Below are 18,643 nucleotides of genomic sequence, written 5' to 3' on the forward strand. Positions count from 1 at the left end.
AATCATAGGTGGTATACTTTCTCCGAGGGTGGAGCGAGAAACGGAAGTGCCATTTCAACTCTCGAGCGATGGCCCAAATCAGGCAAAGATAACCAAACAAGTGGAAATGTTGACAGTTGTGCGCCTGCTGCTCGTGTGGGGAATAAAAAGAGCGCATTGGTCACAACTGTTGAGCTCTCGTTACTTTTTACGCGCGGTCAAACCCTTCTCAAACAAAAACATTTAAAAAACGGACAACTTACATGTCGAAGTTCTTGCATGCGGTCCTTCATTGTGGATTTTTGGGGCTGGTGGTGATGATGGAGCCGATGTGGACACGCCAACAAAAAGCTGGCTGATGGTGCGCGTCAAGCGGCTTCACGAGGAAGCGATGCTCTCCCCCTTTCCTCACAAACCCTCCCTTTCTTTTTTTTGCCTCCACTCTCGCGGTTCCGATGACGGGCTGATTGGATCGACGCCGTTAACCCATTCCACGCTCGCCAACTTCCTCCTCAATGGCGTCTGAGCGACTGGGATTTGGGGAGAACCTGTTGCCTTAAAGTGGTAAAATTCACGACGGAGAGGATAGGGAGGAAGAGACACAGAAGAGAGAGAAGGTGGGTGGATGGGGGGACTCTGGTGGGGTCCTGGAATTGGGTTCAGAATGAATATCGATCGAAGGCTCCATGAGATAACGCCCAGGTGGGTTTGTTTTGCATTGTTTGCCGGTGCACAGCGCCCCCTGTGAGGCCACAGCAGGCATAGCAACTCTTCATCCAATCATTTCTTCATCCATTTCGTAATTTGTACACCGGGTTGCAGGCGAGTTGGAGTCTTTCCTAGCTGGGCCAGACAAGTGGGGAGGACACCCTGGACGGGTTGCCAGCCAATCACAGAACACAAAGACGCAACGGAGCACAGGTGTCAAAGACGTGCTGATGGCGGGCGGGTCTGCCCTAAAAATAGCTCACCGGTGACGTATGTGATTTAAAAAAAATGCTCCACTTAACAAGTCAACTTGATCTAATCTACTTTCTTATTGTTGCTCCTTATCTTTTTAAATCACAATTGAATAAATTTGATCAATAATGGGGGGGGGGGGGTACAGCGTTGTTGCACCAATCGTAAGATGACAAAAATAATGGTTGAGTTTCATAATCAGTATGTCTTTTCTTTATTCTTAACATATACTTTGAGTCACAAAATTAGGAACAGCTGTGCAATCTGTGCTTTCAGCTTGATAGTCGGATGGATTTCTTGTTGAAATAGCAGAATTGCACATGTATATCTTACTGTTTGTTCTGCCTCTTGTTTGCCTATCCTAGGCCACATATTAAAAATGAATGACCAAAAGTATTGCGTCCAATATAAAAGAATAAACTGTAGATGTGACTGCATGTGTGTGTGTGTGTGAAGGCCCAGTTGTACAATCGCAGCTAGAAATGAGGTCTCCTCTGACGTCCTGTGTATTTGGTGTCAGCCCGCACCTCCCTGTAGGACGACATCACACGCGTGAGCCGAGCGACACCGATTGTAAAATAACGAATACACACGGGACGGGAGGCCGTTACCGTCCTTGTCTGCGTCTCCTCTCCTTTTTTTCCAGAATCCAATCTCGGCTCTTCTTTGCCGATTTCCCCTTCATGTTTTTGAAACGGCATCTTTGCAGGGAGAGAAGTGATTACTTGATTGTTTTGTGTGATTTATTATCCTGTGTAAAAGGCAGGAAAACCCGCCTGACGGATTCGCGTCAGCCAGGACGACAACCTTTTTTTTTTTTTCTCGGCCCCACTGGCGTCACGAGTTCAGGTACGATTGAACCTGACCCGCTTCCGAGGCCCACACCCGATGCTCCACCTTTGTGGTGACCTTTTATAGATCAACATGAAGTCATCTGTGCTTTAAGTGTTTTCCATGTTATTGTACTCTATTCATCTCGCCAGTCCAGTGAGGGACTCGCCGGACTGGATGTTAAAGCAAACCATCAGACAGGCTCATATTTCAATACGCACACCATGAGCTCATTATCCGCTCAATTGCATTTACTCAATTGCGCTATGAAAGGAAAAAAAAAAAGAGAGACAAATTAAACAATCTTCCAGCGGTGCCCATTTGGCCTGAGGCGACTTCTTAACATCATAAAAAGCGTAAGACGATCGGAGCCTTTCAGAGTTTCATCAAACAGACACACTAACATGATTATCATAAGCAGGTTATTGCAGACATGAAAACAACACTTGCATCTTTTTACCTTTGTCCTGAATACTGGATCTGGTTGGGGACGTTCTTGTCAGAGGTTTCGGAGCCCAAACCCTGAAATTCATAAAGTAGTCCTGTTATACACATTATGTTTTATTATAGGGCTGGGCGATAAGGACCTAAATAAATGTCAGATTTTTTTTTAAGTCACTTCATTGTGAAGCAACTTACCTTGGGCAGGACACCCGTCACGCCGGCAAACAGACACAAGAAGAACCTGGAGAGAAGCACATTGAGCAAATATGGCAAATACTACGAGGGGGGTCACTAGTAGGAAGTCATCCACTGACTTCTTAGCCTTGGTGCTGTTGGGGTAGTCCACCACCATGCCACCACTGAAGCCTGCCCTCATGGCCTGCGATGTGATCAGTTCCAACTGCCGGGAGGGCAAAAAAGAAAAAAAAAAGAAGTGAGGAGGATGAGTGGCAGGAATAAACTTCCCAAATGGACATTTTGCACTCCTGTTTACCTGCTCTGAGTTCTCAGGATAGATTTGAAAAACGGCACGGGCGCCTCTTGACTGAAAGGCGGAGAACAAGTCAGGTCCTGATACCAGCTGGTTACGTAATTGAAGTAATGGACATCCATTTTTCTAAAAATATAAAACTTACCAAAGACGAATAGAGAGTACTGAAGAAAGAGTAGAGTCTCTTGGGAGGACTGTGTGTGCGCTTGTCTGCGTTGCAGAGCCACTGAAGAGCTGAAATACTGACAGGGGGCAAAAACAACAACAAGGTTTAATAGTAAGTCAAATTTTTCATCCGAAGAAAATGACAGGACGTTTGCTACATTTGGTACCTAACGCAGCCGTCAAAGGTCCCCGCCCGGAAAGGCATCCCTTGGCCCATGTCTCCCAGTAGAAGATCTCCTTCCACCTCTCTGTCCACTGCCACATCTAACACATTTGCATTTATGAGCAGATGCTCACAACTTCTCAGTAAGTGACATTTTTTTTTTTTTTAGGTGGGGGGTAAAGAATCTAATCCCATAAATATTATTCTATTGTCTGCATGCCACAATCACCCCATGGAGCAGACAAATAATGCTTAAACTAACCCAGCATTGCTGTGCTGATGTCAACTCCCACCCAGTAGTGTCCTTCCTCTGTCAGGTAGTCGCCACTGAGTCCTGAACCACACCTAATGCAAAAAATATAGAAAATCCTTGAATGATTTGCAGCTCAAACAAAAACAGTTTCATTGGCTCACCCCACATCCAGCAGGAAGCTTGGCTGGCCCTCTGGAAGGTTCAACAGTTCCACGGCTCTCTCCGACATCTGAGTCTGAATCTCGATCATACGAGAGCTGACAAACAGCAAAACACCACATATCTTGCTGAACACCCTCTCACCAGACTTTTGACAAAAAGAAAGCCTTTCTTAGAGAACCCAATGAAATATTTAGATGTTTAAAAACATAAAGCTACTAAAAATATTTCAAATTAGTATACATTCAAATTTTGTCAGCACAAAAAAACATCAATAATAACATTAACTAGATGTGATGTTATGAAGGATTTAGACTTACTTCTGAGAGTATTTCCTGGCCTCCTCCGCATTGTAAAACTGTCGTAAAAAATACACAGTGATAAAAATTAAAACAACTAACTCGTGTTGTTGTTTTAGTATAAAATAATACATAACTTGAAGTGGAGCTGAAAACAAGCTAGCATCGCGTATAGTTTACATTTAGACCAGCTACGAAAGATGCTGTAAAAACATTTAAAACAAGCACTGACCACATCTGGAGGAGCCCTGTGCTCCGGTCGTCGACAGGAGCTCATGTTGTTAGTTAGTATCTGAAGAGAACACAGTTAAATACAGTTTACTCCTCAAAAACAACATCAATGTACGACACATGTGGAAACCTGGTAGAATAGACAGCAGAGGTCTTCTTCGGCAAGAATCAAGGTGGAATAATAGGGGAAGAATTACTATGTCGCCGTCTAGTGGCTACCTTCTTCAAACACTCCGGAAACCGCTTTACTGACAAAACGTTTAGGTGTAAGAACAATTTTAAAATGAAGCTATTCAACAGTTAAATTGTCTTTGATACGTTTTATTTTCCTTTTAACGTTTTTTTACGTTATTAAAATCGTTAAAAGGGTGTAGCTGTTTCTGTTGTGTGATTGGTCATAATTATAATTAGTTCCCGTTCTTATCGATTCCTATTGGTCTCCTGTGGTGTGACGTAACGGAACTTGACTTTGTCTTTCCTGGGGAAATGGCGGAGGTCGCCCACAAGCTGAGCAATGGAGCTTACCGGTTGTCCAGCTTCAGGTATGGACAAAGTCGACCGGTTTGCTCTGGGGAACCTTCCAAAACCCGGCGAGAAAAATACACTTTTACTGCAAGTCGGAATAAAGATGTTTTAACGGGGAATGAAGACAACGTTCGTTTAAAAAGCACAGTGATAGAACCCAAAATAGAAGTCAGGCGAATGGAAAGAAGTCATCAGATGACTGAAATCTGTTTGAACCTGCACTTTGCTGGATTTCCTCACAGTAGAGAGGATTTCAACAATTATTTAGTTGCACCCAGGAGGTATTCTGGGAGTCGAGGACCTGTTTTCTGCCATCTGAGCCCCGTCTTCACGTCAACTCAGCAGCTACGAGCTTTCTGCATCTTCATCCATAAACCAGAGAGACATTGTTTCTCCAGGAGCTACAGTTGGACAAAAGATGACCCTTTGTACAGAAACAGGACAGCCTATTATGACATCCTCAAAGTGTCCCCCAATGCCACGCAATCCCAAATCAAGACTGCCTACTACAAGCAGTCGTTCATCTTTCATCCAGACAAAAACCCAGAGAACGCAGAGTCCGCTTTGCGCTTCACTGATATCAACGAGGCCTACACAGTGCTGGGCAACAAAAGTCTGAGGAGGAAGTACGACCGGGGCATCCTGACCAGAACAGATGTCCACGGTGTGGAAAGACCCCCCTCCAAAGAGCCCCCAAGCAGATCCTCAGGATCGGCACAGCAGCAGCAAACCACCTCGAGACGCTTCTCCCAAACAGGCGGGAGGCCCATATATGACTTTGACGCCTTCTTCCAGGCCCACTATGGCGAGCAGCTGCAAAGGGAGCGAGAAATGCGAGCCAAAAGGCAGCGCGACGCAGAGGCCCACGAGAAGATGAAGCGCAAGTGGATCCAGACTAAGAAGATTGAGGCCACGGTGGCCTTGTTGCTGCTGACGGCGAGCATCATTTTGATGAGCGTCAAATCCTGAAAGACAAATGGCTTCATTGGGTGGCAATGGCATGTTCAGACACGACAAGAACGTTTTTTCCTCAATGGTGATACTTGATTATGTCTTTGTCTCGTTGAAGATGTCAAATATAAATGCACAGGTATCACTTTTAACTAGAGTTAATTCTAAATTATTGATCAAATATAATTATCAAATCTGAATTACATTTTGAGAAATGTGTTTGTCTTTCATTGCATTGCTTTGACATTTTAGGCTAATGTAAGGAACACAGTACTATAGTATTGTTAAAATATGAATTAATCAAAAAAATATTGTAGTGCCACGTTTGGCCTGGAGGGGGCAGCAGACCACATTGAATGACGTCACCTGCTCAGAAGGATGACGGTCCTCCACTTTACCAGTCCAAATAAGTTGTTCACGTTTTATTCACAGAAATATAAAGTAGTATGTCAAGTACATCACTTTGTACAAAATAGCACAGACTCTTCAAAACTCAGTCAGATAACAGAAACAAACCACCTTTGAATTTTTACCAAGTGTTACTCAAAGAAAGGGGGGCAAAGACTACACAGACGCTTGAAAACTCAACCAGAAAACATTCAAACAAAACCTAAAAAAACCCCAAATCTGCTTGTTTTGTCAAATAAATGGAGCGTTTCGGGCATGAGGAGTCTGTGATATGTGTGACGGGGCCCTTGCACAAACATAAGACTCAATAGGGGAGGAAAACCCATTTATACAACAGCTTAGGAATAATAAATAAGTTCCCAAAATAGGACTCAAATTGGCACATTAATTTCCTCGGCTGTTCTGGAAAACGTTGGCCACGCTTGACACGTGTCGCCTATTGATATGTTTGTTTCCCTATATTGCAAAAGTGTGTCTACTTTGGCGTATGTTAAGAATTTGGCTTAAATGCTTCTCTATTATCTCGTCAGTGATAATGCTTGTTTAAATACATGTTTTGATGCTTTATTATTTAGCTAAAGCAAAGCAGTCAAGCAGTCAAGCGTGGCCATCCTTTCCCACAAGTCTGTGTTCCCTCCTCCTCTCCACTTACCACTGGATTTCCAGCTCGTGAAATGTTGAAGGCATGACTTTGAATGAGACATACACTGAACAAAAATATAAACGTTTTCTCTCCCACTTTACATGAGCTGAACTCAAAATATCTAAAGTGCCATAGATGTATAAATCAAGACCATTACTAGTCGAGGTGTTAACCCTTAAAGCGTCGGCTATTTGAACACAAATGGTGCAGCAAAAAATGTAGACAGACAATATAACAATTATCAATCTTTGAGTTCATGTCATAAAAACTGGTAGCAAATCCAAAAGTGTTGCATTTATACTTTTGTTCAGTAGATCAAAACAGCATATCTAATCTACATCTTACCCATGTAACGAGCTTGCATTTAAAAAAAAAAAAAAAAACAACAACCCTGTTTTAGAAACACTACTTAAGCACGGCGATCATCCAAAAATACGTCACCACACACACACTCATAGAAATAAGCCTGTGACAGCAAATGGAAGCCACCTTGCGCATCAGTTTTGTGAGCATTTCCATTTTATGCTTTTGCATGTATTTTTAAAAACCAGGAAGTTGGACATTTTGCCCCCTCTGACTAAGTCAAACGAAACTTCATTTGACGTCAAGTTTCTCTTTGATTTCACCAAAATGTACGTGCACGGACACTCGGACAAATAAACCATTCCGCATTTTCCGCCTTGAGCAGATAAAAATACTTGATGTCGATGAGAAGCTGTAATTACCTTTATTCATGAATTGGTGCGTCGTTTCTACGGCAGAATTCAAAGAGATGTTTTCTGCAAAAAAGAAATAAATGAACGAGAACAACCGCTTCTCCTTACAATACAATATAGAAGAATATATATTATAATATAGATACTACATTATGTTTCTTATAATACAAATATTTTTAAAATACATGTATTAAATATCTATTTAAGGGGGAATGTAAAAAATATATCTCTATATAATCTATATAATTATAAAAACACTTTTATACAAATAACGGCCTCCTGTCAGATAGTTACTAACGCTCCTCTTCAAAACTTCAAAACAGCAAGGAGATCACATGACGGCATGCAAAGTCCCCTCGGGCCTGCTCACATGACAGTTTTCAAAGTAACTCATTTTGATAGAAACAGCGGCGTGCAAATTTCTACGTTGACCTCAGATTGCGAAAAAGAACTACGTCATGGTTTGGTCTAATCGATGATGCTTGTTTATAAGTTCAAAATGTCCAATTTCCTAGTTTTCTTATGCTCTAAAAAACAGTTGGGTCGAAAAGAACCCAATTATGGGTGAAATAGGGACCAACCGCAATCCAATAATTTTTTTCCCCTCACAAAATAACCGCAAAAACGATTCTGTACAAAAAAAAAATGTCTCAAACGGGCCCAAGTTGTCCCTCTCTGACCCACAATTGGGTTATTTTTGACCCAACGGTTTTCAAAGAGTAAATGCAGCATAAAACCTCCATGACATCGCTTTTGTGTTGGAACGCAAGTCAATGTGCGCGGCAGACTTCAAGCCCGAGACTCCTCGGGGGTAACATGGAGGATACCCCCGATGGACTCCAAGCAGCTTTCCAAACATAAAGCAGAGCCTCGCATTTCAAACTCGGCTGTCGACGAGGAAGTGGTCAGATGAGCTGAATCAAAGCCATATGAGTCTCGCGGGATGACTTCCTGTTGCTCTTTCTGCCTACACACATCCTCGCTCGCTCGCTCGCCGCTTTGATTTCCTTCATCCAGGCCCCTCTGTGAGTGTCGTCTACGCGTAGCCCTTTGTCACGCCTCGTTACGCTCTGACGGTGCGAAGCGCAGCTGCGCGGCCCGACAGAGTCGCCGCCACCCCTTCTCGAATCAAGAGAAACAGGAAATTGCCGTTGAAACACAAACAAACAAAGCGACGGGTTCGAAGCCTTTTCGTGGTCGTTGCCCTCGGTGGGGAGAGAGAGAGAGAGGGGGAGGGGGTGTCACTCAGTAGAAAGAGTACTGGTTCTCCACAGCCCGGGCCCGTCGGGTCCCGTCGGCGTCCTGATAGTCCTCGGACGTGCCGCTCGAGGCCTCCAGCAGGCGCTCGGAGCTGTTGCTGCGACTCTGTAAGCCGCCGCCCGTGCCCGGGTCGCTGCGGGAGAGGGAGGGCAGGGCGGTGGGCGAGGAGGAGCTACTGGAGGAAAGCGGGGCGTCGGCCGGGGGGCCGGAAGAGGGTGAGATCCCGGGAGGGTGAGGAGTCGGCTGGGCGGAGTCCGGGCGGCAGCTCGGGTCTGCTCTGGGCGGCGTGACCAGCGGAGGCACGCTCACCTCTGTGGGTCGGCGAGAGTAGACGTTAAAAAATTGGAACGGATGGATTCCAAAAATGTCTGCTATCAATTACTTGCAATGTGGCACTCGACAGGGCTTCTCTTCAACGCTGGCAATGAGGGCCTTCCTTTTATTCTCTTTTCTCAGTGACTCCAGCAACAGTGTATCAATAACGCCTTTTTACGGCAGAATCAAACGCTCGCTCTATGCACCACGACACAGAGGCCCCCTTTATGACCCACCCAAAGTAGGGCCGGGACGGCGAGTCTGGGCAAAGCTGCTGAGGTATAATCGCCCCCTCACTCTCCGGTACAGGAGGGTATTCATGCCGTGCCAGTACGGAGGGTCCACGCGGTGCAGGTTCACTGAGTTTCAGCTGAGCTTGCTTCTTTAAGTAGAATACTAGAAGCAAACCTCAATTATGCTACAAATCCAGACATTGAAGAATTTGTATTTTTACTAAACTAAACCAAATGCCAGATTTTGAGACCTTCACCTCTCCCAACTGAGCTAGCAAAAAGGGGAAACTGTTAGCATGTACCTGCGTTAGCGCTCCTCTGCACTTGAACGTAGGAGCGTAGCGTGATGTCCGCCGAGCCGCCCGATTCCAGCGGGATGGGGTGAGCGTGGAAGTGTCTCAGCATGTCCGACACGGTGTGGAACCATAAATGGTGGACGTGGCACTGCCCGTTTTCGTTGACTGACAGACGCAGATGCTGGGCGGGGGGGAAGAGCGAACACAATAAGACTCAATAAAAGAAGAAATGTTAGGTTTCCGTCCTCATTTGCTCACCTTGGCTTTGCCCTGGAAGTTGAAGGTGAGGACGTACTCGCCGGGCCGCGTCTCACTTTGGCGGATCACAAAGAGGCCGTGGCTCCTGGCCCCGCCCGCCAGTACCAGCTGAGCCGCACGGACCCGCGACAGCGTGCCGTGGAACCACGGGTAACCGGCGAGGCTGGCGTCACCCTCAGAGTCCTTGGATCCCTCGCCTCCAGCTGCGCACCCTACAAACAAGGAGATTTTTGATATTCAATATCCTGGTTTGATTTTGAGTTGCGAGATGGAAGGTGAAGCTAACAATTGCGTGAATCATCATTCTTTTCATTTTCAGCTGGCATTCGAAAAAAAAAGAAACTATTAAAACCTTAATTTGTTGTTTATTATTTTTGAATATATATTTCCACCAGACTAGACAGACTTTCTGCCAGTAATTTAATCATCGATAATCGATTGTTAAATTAATCAAAAATTTTTTTTTAATAATCTTTTTTTTTTTTACCTTTTGTAAAATAAACAAAAATAAAGTTTTCAGCTCATCTGATTGCTGTCATCCTCTATGAAAGTTGACTTTTTAAATCTTAATGGTGAATCAAAATAAAACATTTGGGAAAAAACATTTTTCTTCTTCCAACATGTTATGGATCAAATTATGAACTAAATCATAGTTAGTGTGTTTTTGGAAATAATGCCTTATTGTGAATAAAGGCAATGAAATCAAAATTATTTTACCCGATTAATCGCTAAAACAATCAACATTATTCGATGACAATGTATTAGTTGCAGCCTTAAACCCAAAGTGTTCTTGTCCTGATTTGCCCGAAGACTACTCGTCTACAAATGCTTTTTTTGGATTTCTTTTTCCAAAACCTCTGACTTTTGGAGTACCAGTTGAAAATGTAAATAATAAACGACGTGCGGAAAAAGTGCCGAAGTGCTTGCCTGCTGCTGCTGGGTTGGAGCCCTGGGCCTCTGGGGACTGGAGGAAGCGCTCTAAAGGCATGTGGGATGGATGCTGGGTGAAGGGGGGTTCCCTGCAACGCACTGAGGGGGCACTGTAATGCTCCGCCGCTGCGCATAACCTCTCCGGAGCCGGGTACGCACCTAAACAAGTCAGTTTGCGTCTTTTACCGGATATTTGCGCGGGTGTAAAGCCGCCGCGGGCGGGCGGGCGGGCGGGGGCTCACCCTCAGAGAGCAGCTCGCAGCTGCAGGAGGCCACCATGGAGCAGTCTTTGGATGAAGCTTGACCGTGAGGACAGGACGCCAGCTCGATGTCGTCGCCGCTGTCCCTGCACGCCAGAGTATGTAAACAAACAGCGGCGTGTCCAAACACACATCCTACAAATGAAGTCCTTGTTGATGTCCGGACCAACAAGGAGGAATGTCAGTCATTGCTGTGCGTGTGTGAGTTTGTCCATGTTTGTGTAAAGGGAGCCTGTCAAAACGGCCGCTAATTGGATGATTAATGGCTGCGTGTGTGTGTTTCTGCCCTCCTTCTACCTCCCCCTTCACGGCAAATATTTATGCGATGGAGCTTTACCCGGGGTCTATGCAGTCCTGGATGTCAGCGACCCAAGAGTTTTTCTGCAGCGAGTCGATGGTTTCCAGGATGTACTCTCCCCCGTTCTCCACCTACAGAGTCACCACATTAAAAATAAAAATGCTGATTTTTTTTTTTCCTTTCCAATAAAGTTCTTACCTTTAAGACAAACGTATTGTCTTTGTCAGGCATCTCCAGGGGCATGGTGGTCCGTACCTCCACAATGGCCGTCAAAGGGATGCTCACCTTGGCTTTTGAAGACTGAACGTGAAAAAGAGAGACGACTTCAAATGATGAGGTTCAAAATGGAGTCGTTTCAGTGTTACAGAAAAACACTTTCTAATGAGCTGTTTAATTTTGTCTCACCATCCGAATACCCAAAAACAGTTCATGCAATTACCAAGGGTCCAAGGCTAAAATAACTCTTTTACAAAAAGAACACCATACTTAACGTTAAAATAGTTTCTCAAACATAACTATTAGATAACCTGTCTGGCGAGCAAGTCTCAAAATGGTTCCTCCTCCATGATAATTAGGGCCCAAATGAGTCATGCAGCATCTCGCCACAAGCCCCGCCCCCAGTCGGCCAAGCACTCAAAGAAGGCCAATTTTTCACGCCATCAGCCGACTGTAACTGACGCAAAACAGGAAGCGTTTACGCCATGTGATCAAAAGCAAAGCGCCTGGCCTCCATTTGCCCTCTGCCAAAGATAATCTGAACACATCCAAAGGGTGTGCTTCTGTGTGTGAGGAGACCCATGGTCTGGTTGAGGCTTATCAGCTGATCTGTCTGGAGTAACCACATTCTCATCTTGATCCTGGCCGCCGTCCACTCCCATAATTCCGGTCATAGGATCACATGATCACGTAAGCTAGCTAGCTAGCCACACAAGGAACTGGGTTCATTTCCGCATGAATTATTTCCACATTTATTTGGGTCAATATTTCAAAGTTATCTTCTCCTCTGAAGGGTGTGTGCGGTCAAAGGGTCTCTGCTGCGTCATCATGCGGCAGCCAGGAAGGAGACGGCGCTGATCACTTTAATCATCCGACACCGCTGAGCGTGCACTCCCATGATGCCAACGAGGCAGCCATGATGAAGCGTCCTCCTCTTTTTGTGAAAGTGCTTCTTTTACATGTCGACGTGAATAGAACGCAGCATGTGATAGTGGTGAGGAACAACAAGCATGTTTCCTCTGCGAGTGACTCATACAACTATTTTGGTCCCCTCCGTGTTGTCGCCGTGTGCCCAAGATGAGGAAGCGATTCTGCAACAGCAGTTGGAAACTTTGCAATGTGCTAAGAGAGGTCTCCTTGCTCTTTCCACACATCAGCTCCTCTTTCCCACGGCCTTCTTGCAACCACCTGTGCCACCTGAACCCCAGCCGTGGAGGATTTACACACACTCAGCTGCACCGCCGCACGACCTTCCTAAGGTCACGGGCAACGATGTGGAAATCCCACATGGACAAATGTGAAGAGCGTTTTTTTTCAGTGCTAATCTTACATGGAGGGGAAAAAAACAAGGCATCCAATTACCTTTTCTATTCTTTCCTCACCCTGCTGGGAGAACTATATTATAAATTAAGGGCATACGCTGTAAAAAATGCAACACTGGATAAACTTGAAAAAAATATGAGTAATCTGTCCTACTTAATATTTCAGCTTTGCACCATGTAAATTATGAAATAGTTATAAATAGTAGATGGACAACGATGGCAGCGTGTGACGGCGTACCTTGGGCGGGACGTAGAACTCCAGCAGGAACCTCTCGGCCCCTTCGTCCCTCTTGCTCTTCCTCAAAAGCAGGCGGCACTTCTGCCACTGCGCGGCGCCCATGCAGTTGGTGTCGTCGGCCACCATGTACCTGAGCGCCCCCTCCCTCTGGATCTCCAACATCTCCGCCTTGTGGCCCTGGCAGCTTCTCGGCAGTCGCAGTTTTTGAGACCACCTCTCTCCCCCCGCCGTGGTGGTTTCGGCCCCGGCGGTTCCGGCCCCTGCTCCTCCGGTCCCGTTGGACTTCCTGGGGGGCCCGTCGGGCTCGGGGGAAGCGCGGCGATGCCACATCTCCTTGACCCCGTCCACCACGCACAGGCTCATGTTCCTCAGCGAGAAGCCCTTCTTGAAGCGAGCTTTGGGGTGGCTCACCGACACGTCCTCGGAACTGCGGGACTGACCCAGGGCGGACACCTTGTGCGTGGGTTGAGGTCCGCGGGTACCGGGCGCGGCGCCGCCTCCTATCCCGCCCCCTCCGCTGTCCATGCTGTCCAAGGATTCGCTGGAAGCCCCGGCGTCCTTGCGTCTGTGGTAGAGCTCGTGGCTGTAGGACAAGGGACAACCCTGGATCCCCAGAAAAGGAACGATGCTGTACTTTGGCGCGATGCTGAAGCCGTCCTCCCCCGGCGAGGACGCCCGGTTCTGCCGGGCCTGGCTCAGAGCCGCGGAGAAACACTCCAAGAAGTGTTGGGCAAAGTGTTGAGAGAAGCTGGCGTCGGCGCCCGGCGAATCGTAGCACGGGTTCTCCGACAGGAAGCGCTGGAACTTGTCGGCGAAGTCTGCGGCCGAGGCTCGGGCGTGGAGTTCGCAGAACTCTCGCCAGTCAGGCAGCGGGCATGAGGAGGAGAGCTCCGGGCTACCGGGCGCTGCCGCTCCGTTCATCACTGGGCCATGCCAACCCACTGAGGAGAGGCTGGAGAGGACGAGAGAACGATAGCATGAGTGTAAACACAACATATAGCATGTGGCTAACTCACATTAGCATTAAAATGAACCATAGCGCCTCGTTCCGTATTTGTATCTCTTCCGCTATCTTGAATCGCCAAGCAAAGTCCAATTTCATACTGGCTCTAATTCAAAACAGTGCTGCATGTCATCCCATCCTCCCTTCATTTCCTGTTATTGTTCTGTTATTGCCGTTTAATGAGATCAAACGGGGCGACGGAAACACGAGGAAACGGCGTGATCAAAAGGGGAAATCTCCCGTGCCTGGTGCCACGGCGCTGGTGAGCTTGCCCAGCTCGATTTTGGTGACAAGCCATCGGATTACGGCCACGATCTGCGGCTCCCCTCGGTGGCCCATCTGGCTCACTTATTGTTTGGTTAACTAATGAGGGTGTTGGCAAAAGAGGGTCACCGCATTCTGGCTCGACATCAGAAGATATTTTCGGTTGGCGCGTTTGGGGGATGGTGATAGTTCACGGTCACCCGAAATAACACGGGTTCCGAAATTGCCGCGTAAATCGGGAACAGACTCGGCAGTGTCGTTTCAAAGGACGCATGCTGTGTCCCAACACACGACTGATAAGGACACATCTGCAGAGAAGCGTTGCGCTCCAACACACGTTGCTCCCATTATTTATTTCTGTCAAGCAGGAACTTAAAAGGACGTCAAGACGGAAGTGGGTAGGCCTGGCGACACACACACACGTACAAAGAGATAGCAAACATTCCAAAAGGCTTTTCATGCAACATACGACACACACGTGCGGACATTCCTGGAATTTCCTGGGAAAGCAGCTTGTTTGTTAATCTGTTTTTTTTGGTCAACAATTAGCGTGAACTAATTGCTTCTACTGGAATTCAAACATCCTACCAATGTGTGAAGGCAAAAATCTAAAAAAAAAAGACATACAAATAGGAATAAAATGAGTTGTAGTGATTTAATATTGAGGATTTTGTGGAAGTGATCGTTGAAAGCGGCGCAATACTTGGCTGCAACCAGCAGAGGCGCTATCAACTCAGTCCCAAGTTTGTTATCGAAAAAGAAAAAATACATTTTGTCACAAAAATAGAACGAGTACTTCAAACAAAACTCTAAACAAACAAAATTACAAAACAAAATAAACACCTGCCTGGCTCAGGACGGAGACATTGCCCAACTTGGCACCGGTTCTGATTGCGAATTCATTTAGCCATTAGTTACATATCAGGGAAGACTTTGCATGAAAGTGGTGATAAACAAATCAATCCACTTTAAGGTACTACGTCGTCCGTTCAGTGTGTGTGTGTGTGTGTGTGAGCGAGTCAATAGCTATTTAAAACCCTGCACAGCGCCAACTTTCCACTCATTCAGCAAAACAACAACAACAACAACACTTGAGGTACATTTGTCAAAGCGCACACCCGGATGTGGACGTGCCCCCCCCCCATCCCGGATTGACTGCACACACTCCCGGAGTCAGCATGAAACTCAAGCCGTGGGACAGGAGGAAGTGGACAGTTCTGTCTCAGCACACTTGGGCCGTCCGCTGCCAAATGATTGACGGGCGAGTGCAATGATCTATGAATGAACGAAGGAGCCGGAGAAGGAGGGCTACATGTTTTGGCCGCAGCTGCTAAAACAATCGAGTGAGTGTGATATGCGTATGGAGGTGGGCTCCAACGCCGAGGAGCCAGGGGAACCGAGGCATCCCCCAATTCAGCTTTCAACCTCAGGGCCACTGGAGCCTTTCTGCCTTCCGCTATCTCCTCCCTATCTGTTGTTAAGATCTACCACTACTGTGCCGCCTCCGCCTCCCCCGTCCCCTCCCCTCCTCCCCCTGGGGGTGAGGAGGGCCTGATATCTCCATCAGATGCTTGGGAATACTGTGTGTAACGGTAAACTGAGCAAGGAGGAAAGTAAAATGCGGCCTGGAAAATCCTTCTCCTTCGTTTATCTGAGGCGGGCCTCCGGGAGCTACATATGCGTCATGACCACTGTGGTGTCGTACAAAAAAAAAAAAAAAAAAAAAAACATAATTCTTCAGTTCAGTGAGCAACTGGAGCGCCTTTCCATTTTAGTGCCCTCACTCACTCAACTTGTTTTTCTCTTCCAAGTCACTCAAATTCAGAATATCAAATCAAGAGCCAGCTAATTCTACACTCTCATTGGCTGACACCCACGTCACTCACCAGACCAGGCTCCGCCTCTTCAAGCCAGTCACACTCAAAGTCAAAGTAACGACAGCTTTGAGAAAAACCTGAGACATCATCTCACATGCTCAATATTACGTTGAATCATTTTATCCGATTTATCGATGGGACAAACTCGATTCTAAAAATATTTGAGGAAATTTCCCCAAATTCCAAATTTGAACAGATCAGTTTCATCATTTTCACCAATATTTTCAGTTTGGTCATTTTCACAAATTTGTTTTTCATTAAAAACACACAAACACAATCACAAACACACACACATCTCCCCTGCAAGCTGCTTCATGCCAGCAGCACGCCCGCCGTGATCGGCTAATGAGCATGATTGGTCATGTCGTGCGCTCACCCCTGGGGGGTTTGGGTCCGGCCATGTTTTCTAAGATTAGCCTCCACTCACACACACACACACAACACACACACACACACAAAGCTCGCAGCACACACAGTACAGTACACGGCGGCACGCACCCTCATTCTGAATTCATTAAGGATGTTTTCTTATATAAGATGTAAATAGGACTGAGGACGTTTGAGGACAAAAAAGGCCGACATGTCACACACACACACACACACACACACACGCTCCAACAGTCGCACACAGACAGCGAAACAATGAATTGATCGTAACATGACGACTAGTATTGATTAGATTAGTAAGGATTGTTGTAGTATGCAAGCATGCAGCTTGGATACTGCCAGGAGACAAAAACGATGACTGATGGGAATGTCGAAGATGTCGAAAAGCAGAAGGACGTGAAACACAAGTCTAAGGCTCATTAGCAATCACCATGGCCCTGACACAGAAGTCAACCTGCTCACTTTCACGTTCCGTCCCCTTGTTCTTACCACTCTCGCCACACAAATTCAGAAAATCTCAGAGGTTTCAGCCACGCAAGGTGCACCGATTCCAAATGAGCTCACTCGTTATGGCATAACGTAAATAGCAAACGTGCCGAAGCATTCAAATGGCAGCCGGTGTTAAGAGCAGAAAGAACACAAAGTGTGGGAGACGCACATTCCACCGCTGACTTCCATTTCCTCTCACTCACCCACCAGGTCTAACTAATTTCACAGATGACCGCAGACCTCCAAATACAGGACAAGCGTGACACCACCACGCCATTCATTTGAGTTGCGCAGGTGAAGCCCACCGAACATGACGTCGTGCCTAAAAAATGTTCGGTTGTAATCGAAACTATCAAACAGGTATCCATTTATTTTCTTGTACCATTATTCAAACATTCAAAAACTCCCACAATTTTTCTTTAACCGCTTTTAATAACACAAACTCTACAGACTTGTACTTAATAAAAACATCACTACTGTTAATATTCTTTAATTGTGTCTTTTAAATGAAAACCACTAAGCTGTTTTAGTTGGCGAATGTAAGGGGCAGTTCTGGTTGAGCCCTATGAACTCTGCCTAGTAACAAGTGGTCAGAACAAAAATCATGGCCTTTCAACTTACTGGACAAAATTTTATCTGAGTCTCATGGTGAATTACGATTTTACGTAGTTTGTCTGTCACTTGAAAGAAATATAATATACAAGAAAATGAGTTGAAACTGGAGCAATTTTGGTTGATTTACGGGCAGTTATGCTCGAGCCCCATGGACAATAATACCCCCCCCCCCCCCCCCCCCCCCCCCCCACGACCTATTAAAAGACACCTAATAGGAATTCAATAGCAAGCCCAGCAGCCGCCGCCGCCGCAGAGGCCCGGCTGGTGCAGGCCTGCTCCGGTGCCAACAGTGGACTTCATGAATGGAGCCTGCTGCGGCTGCTTGAATGGCTCACACATGCAAGCAGCAGATGAATGGCAGTCTTAGGAGACAACACCGTGCAAGCTAGACGGACGCCCAATCGGAGACCACCACCACCACCACCACTCGTGAAGGAGCAGACTTTCAGCCCCTATTTAAATACTGATAAACGGATTCTTGGAAGACCCCCCACACCCCAAACACACACCCACTCCCTCGATGCTTCGTTTACCCCTGCTGGCCCCCCATGTGGTTCATCATCACCCCTAAAAGTGATATGATCCCCCCTTCCAACGTGACTAAGATGTGGTTCACACCAAAACAAACCACTCTCCTCCTTCTTCTCAACATGGAAGCCTTTTTCTGCCGCACATCACACATGACACCACGAAAGGATGCTGACACATTTAAGCGGAGCTCACCTCAGTGCGGGACTGGTGTCATGACGACGACGGCTGGCGGACGCAATTCGGTTTCAAGAGGTCCTCTTATTAGAACGTCTCGTCCACAATTGCTCGCCCGACGTCCTTGCACTACGCCTGGATAAGGTTTCTTCACGGCCCCAGCAGCTGATCCTCCATCCCTGCGAGCGTCGCACTGTGAGGCAGCCTGGCTGTGAGTGGCTGATCCTGAATGTGGTTGCCTGCCTGACAAGCTAGTGGAAAGAAGATAAAACGTTTCCGGTTTGTTGCTTCCAGCGTAAAACGTGTACTCTTAACTTAAATCGAATCGTTTCGAAAGTATTGTGATCAAAAGGTGATACTTTAGAAAGAACATACAATACGTCAGTTTTGAGTTGGTTAATATATTATTTAGTTTTTCAAATCATTCGCATGTTCAACTCGCGAGGTTCGATGTTCTTTT

General features: G+C 46.4%; 4 protein-coding genes across 10 annotated transcripts in view; 1 reads left to right on the plus strand and 3 right to left on the minus strand.

Moving 5' to 3' along the window:
- The window catches only part of stx1a (syntaxin 1A (brain)), a 32,203-nt gene extending 31,359 nt beyond the window's left edge, over positions 1-844 (minus strand). For 2 of the 6 annotated variants that reach the window (XR_015859589.1, XM_088381696.1), the window contains exon 1: positions 243-837. Coding sequence is in view for 5 of the 6 variants with exons in the window: in XM_088381696.1 (XP_088237822.1) it covers positions 243-272 (30 nt within the window). In the remaining variant the exon portion in view is untranslated. Of the gene's footprint in view, positions 1-242 lie in introns of all 6 variants that reach the window. The other 4 variants (XM_088381691.1, XM_088381694.1, XM_088381692.1 and 1 more) reach the window with 4 other exon arrangements.
- Positions 845-1,129: 285 nt separating this feature from the next.
- bud23 (BUD23 rRNA methyltransferase and ribosome maturation factor) lies at positions 1,130-4,246 on the minus strand. 2 transcript variants are annotated; one of them, XM_088381700.1, is made up of 13 exons: positions 4,105-4,246; positions 3,976-4,035; positions 3,765-3,802; positions 3,447-3,542; positions 3,295-3,377; positions 3,037-3,133; positions 2,850-2,946; positions 2,708-2,758; positions 2,529-2,614; positions 2,410-2,455; positions 2,231-2,292; positions 1,551-1,640; positions 1,130-1,470 (listed from the first exon to the last, which is right to left on the minus strand). In XM_088381700.1, the coding sequence occupies exons 2-13, from the start codon at positions 4,018-4,020 to the stop codon at positions 1,416-1,418; spliced, it is 846 nt and encodes a 281-aa protein (XP_088237826.1). In that variant the 5' UTR covers positions 4,021-4,035; positions 4,105-4,246; the 3' UTR covers positions 1,130-1,415. The 2 variants fall into 2 exon arrangements, with proteins under 2 accessions (XP_088237826.1, XP_088237824.1); XM_088381698.1 differs by having other exon boundaries at positions 3,976-4,165.
- A 158-nt stretch (positions 4,247-4,404) lies between these two features.
- On the plus strand, positions 4,405-5,746 carry dnajc30b (DnaJ (Hsp40) homolog, subfamily C, member 30b). Its single transcript, XM_088381690.1, has one exon. The coding sequence runs from the start codon at positions 4,461-4,463 to the stop codon at positions 5,466-5,468; it is 1,008 nt and encodes a 335-aa protein (XP_088237816.1). The 5' UTR covers positions 4,405-4,460; the 3' UTR covers positions 5,469-5,746.
- Positions 5,747-5,857: 111 nt separating this feature from the next.
- On the minus strand, positions 5,858-18,419 carry sh2b2 (SH2B adaptor protein 2). Its single transcript, XM_088381685.1, has 9 exons — positions 18,202-18,419; positions 12,844-13,795; positions 11,266-11,367; positions 11,107-11,198; positions 10,752-10,855; positions 10,507-10,668; positions 9,580-9,791; positions 9,328-9,502; positions 5,858-8,788 (listed from the first exon to the last, which is right to left on the minus strand). Exons 2-9 carry the CDS (start codon positions 13,762-13,764, stop codon positions 8,463-8,465), a joined length of 2,094 nt encoding a protein of 697 aa, XP_088237811.1. The 5' UTR covers positions 13,765-13,795; positions 18,202-18,419; the 3' UTR covers positions 5,858-8,462.
- Positions 18,420-18,643: the final 224 nt, after the last annotated feature.

Source organism: Syngnathus floridae, chromosome 7, assembly GCF_059516105.1.
Source record: "Syngnathus floridae isolate MCC-2025c chromosome 7, RoL_Sflo_1.0, whole genome shotgun sequence".
NCBI lineage: Eukaryota > Metazoa > Chordata > Actinopteri > Syngnathiformes > Syngnathidae > Syngnathus > Syngnathus floridae.

Excerpts from the sequence above, each read along its gene's own strand:
- bud23 (XM_088381700.1), bottom strand. The coding sequence starts at position 4,020 with ATGAGCTCCTGTCGACGACCGGAGCACAGGGCTCCTCCAGATGTG. Across the intron at positions 3,803-3,975 it reads ACAGGGCTCCTCCAGATGTG|TTTTACAATGCGGAGGAGGC; the intron begins GTCAGTGCTTGT and ends TTTTTACGACAG. Across the intron at positions 1,471-1,550 it reads AGGAGACGCAGACAAGGACG|GGAGGTGCGGGCTGACACCA; the intron begins GTAACGGCCTCC and ends GTCGTCCTACAG.
- dnajc30b (XM_088381690.1), top strand. The coding sequence starts at position 4,461 with ATGGCGGAGGTCGCCCACAAGCTGAGCAATGGAGCTTACCGGTTGTCC.
- sh2b2 (XM_088381685.1), bottom strand. The coding sequence starts at position 13,764 with ATGAACGGAGCGGCAGCGCCCGGTAGCCCGGAGCTCTCCTCCTCATGC. Across the intron at positions 11,368-12,843 it reads AGTTCTACGTCCCGCCCAAG|TCTTCAAAAGCCAAGGTGAG; the intron begins GTACGCCGTCAC and ends TTTCACGTTCAG. Across the intron at positions 11,199-11,265 it reads ACAATACGTTTGTCTTAAAG|GTGGAGAACGGGGGAGAGTA; the intron begins GTAAGAACTTTA and ends GTGACTCTGTAG.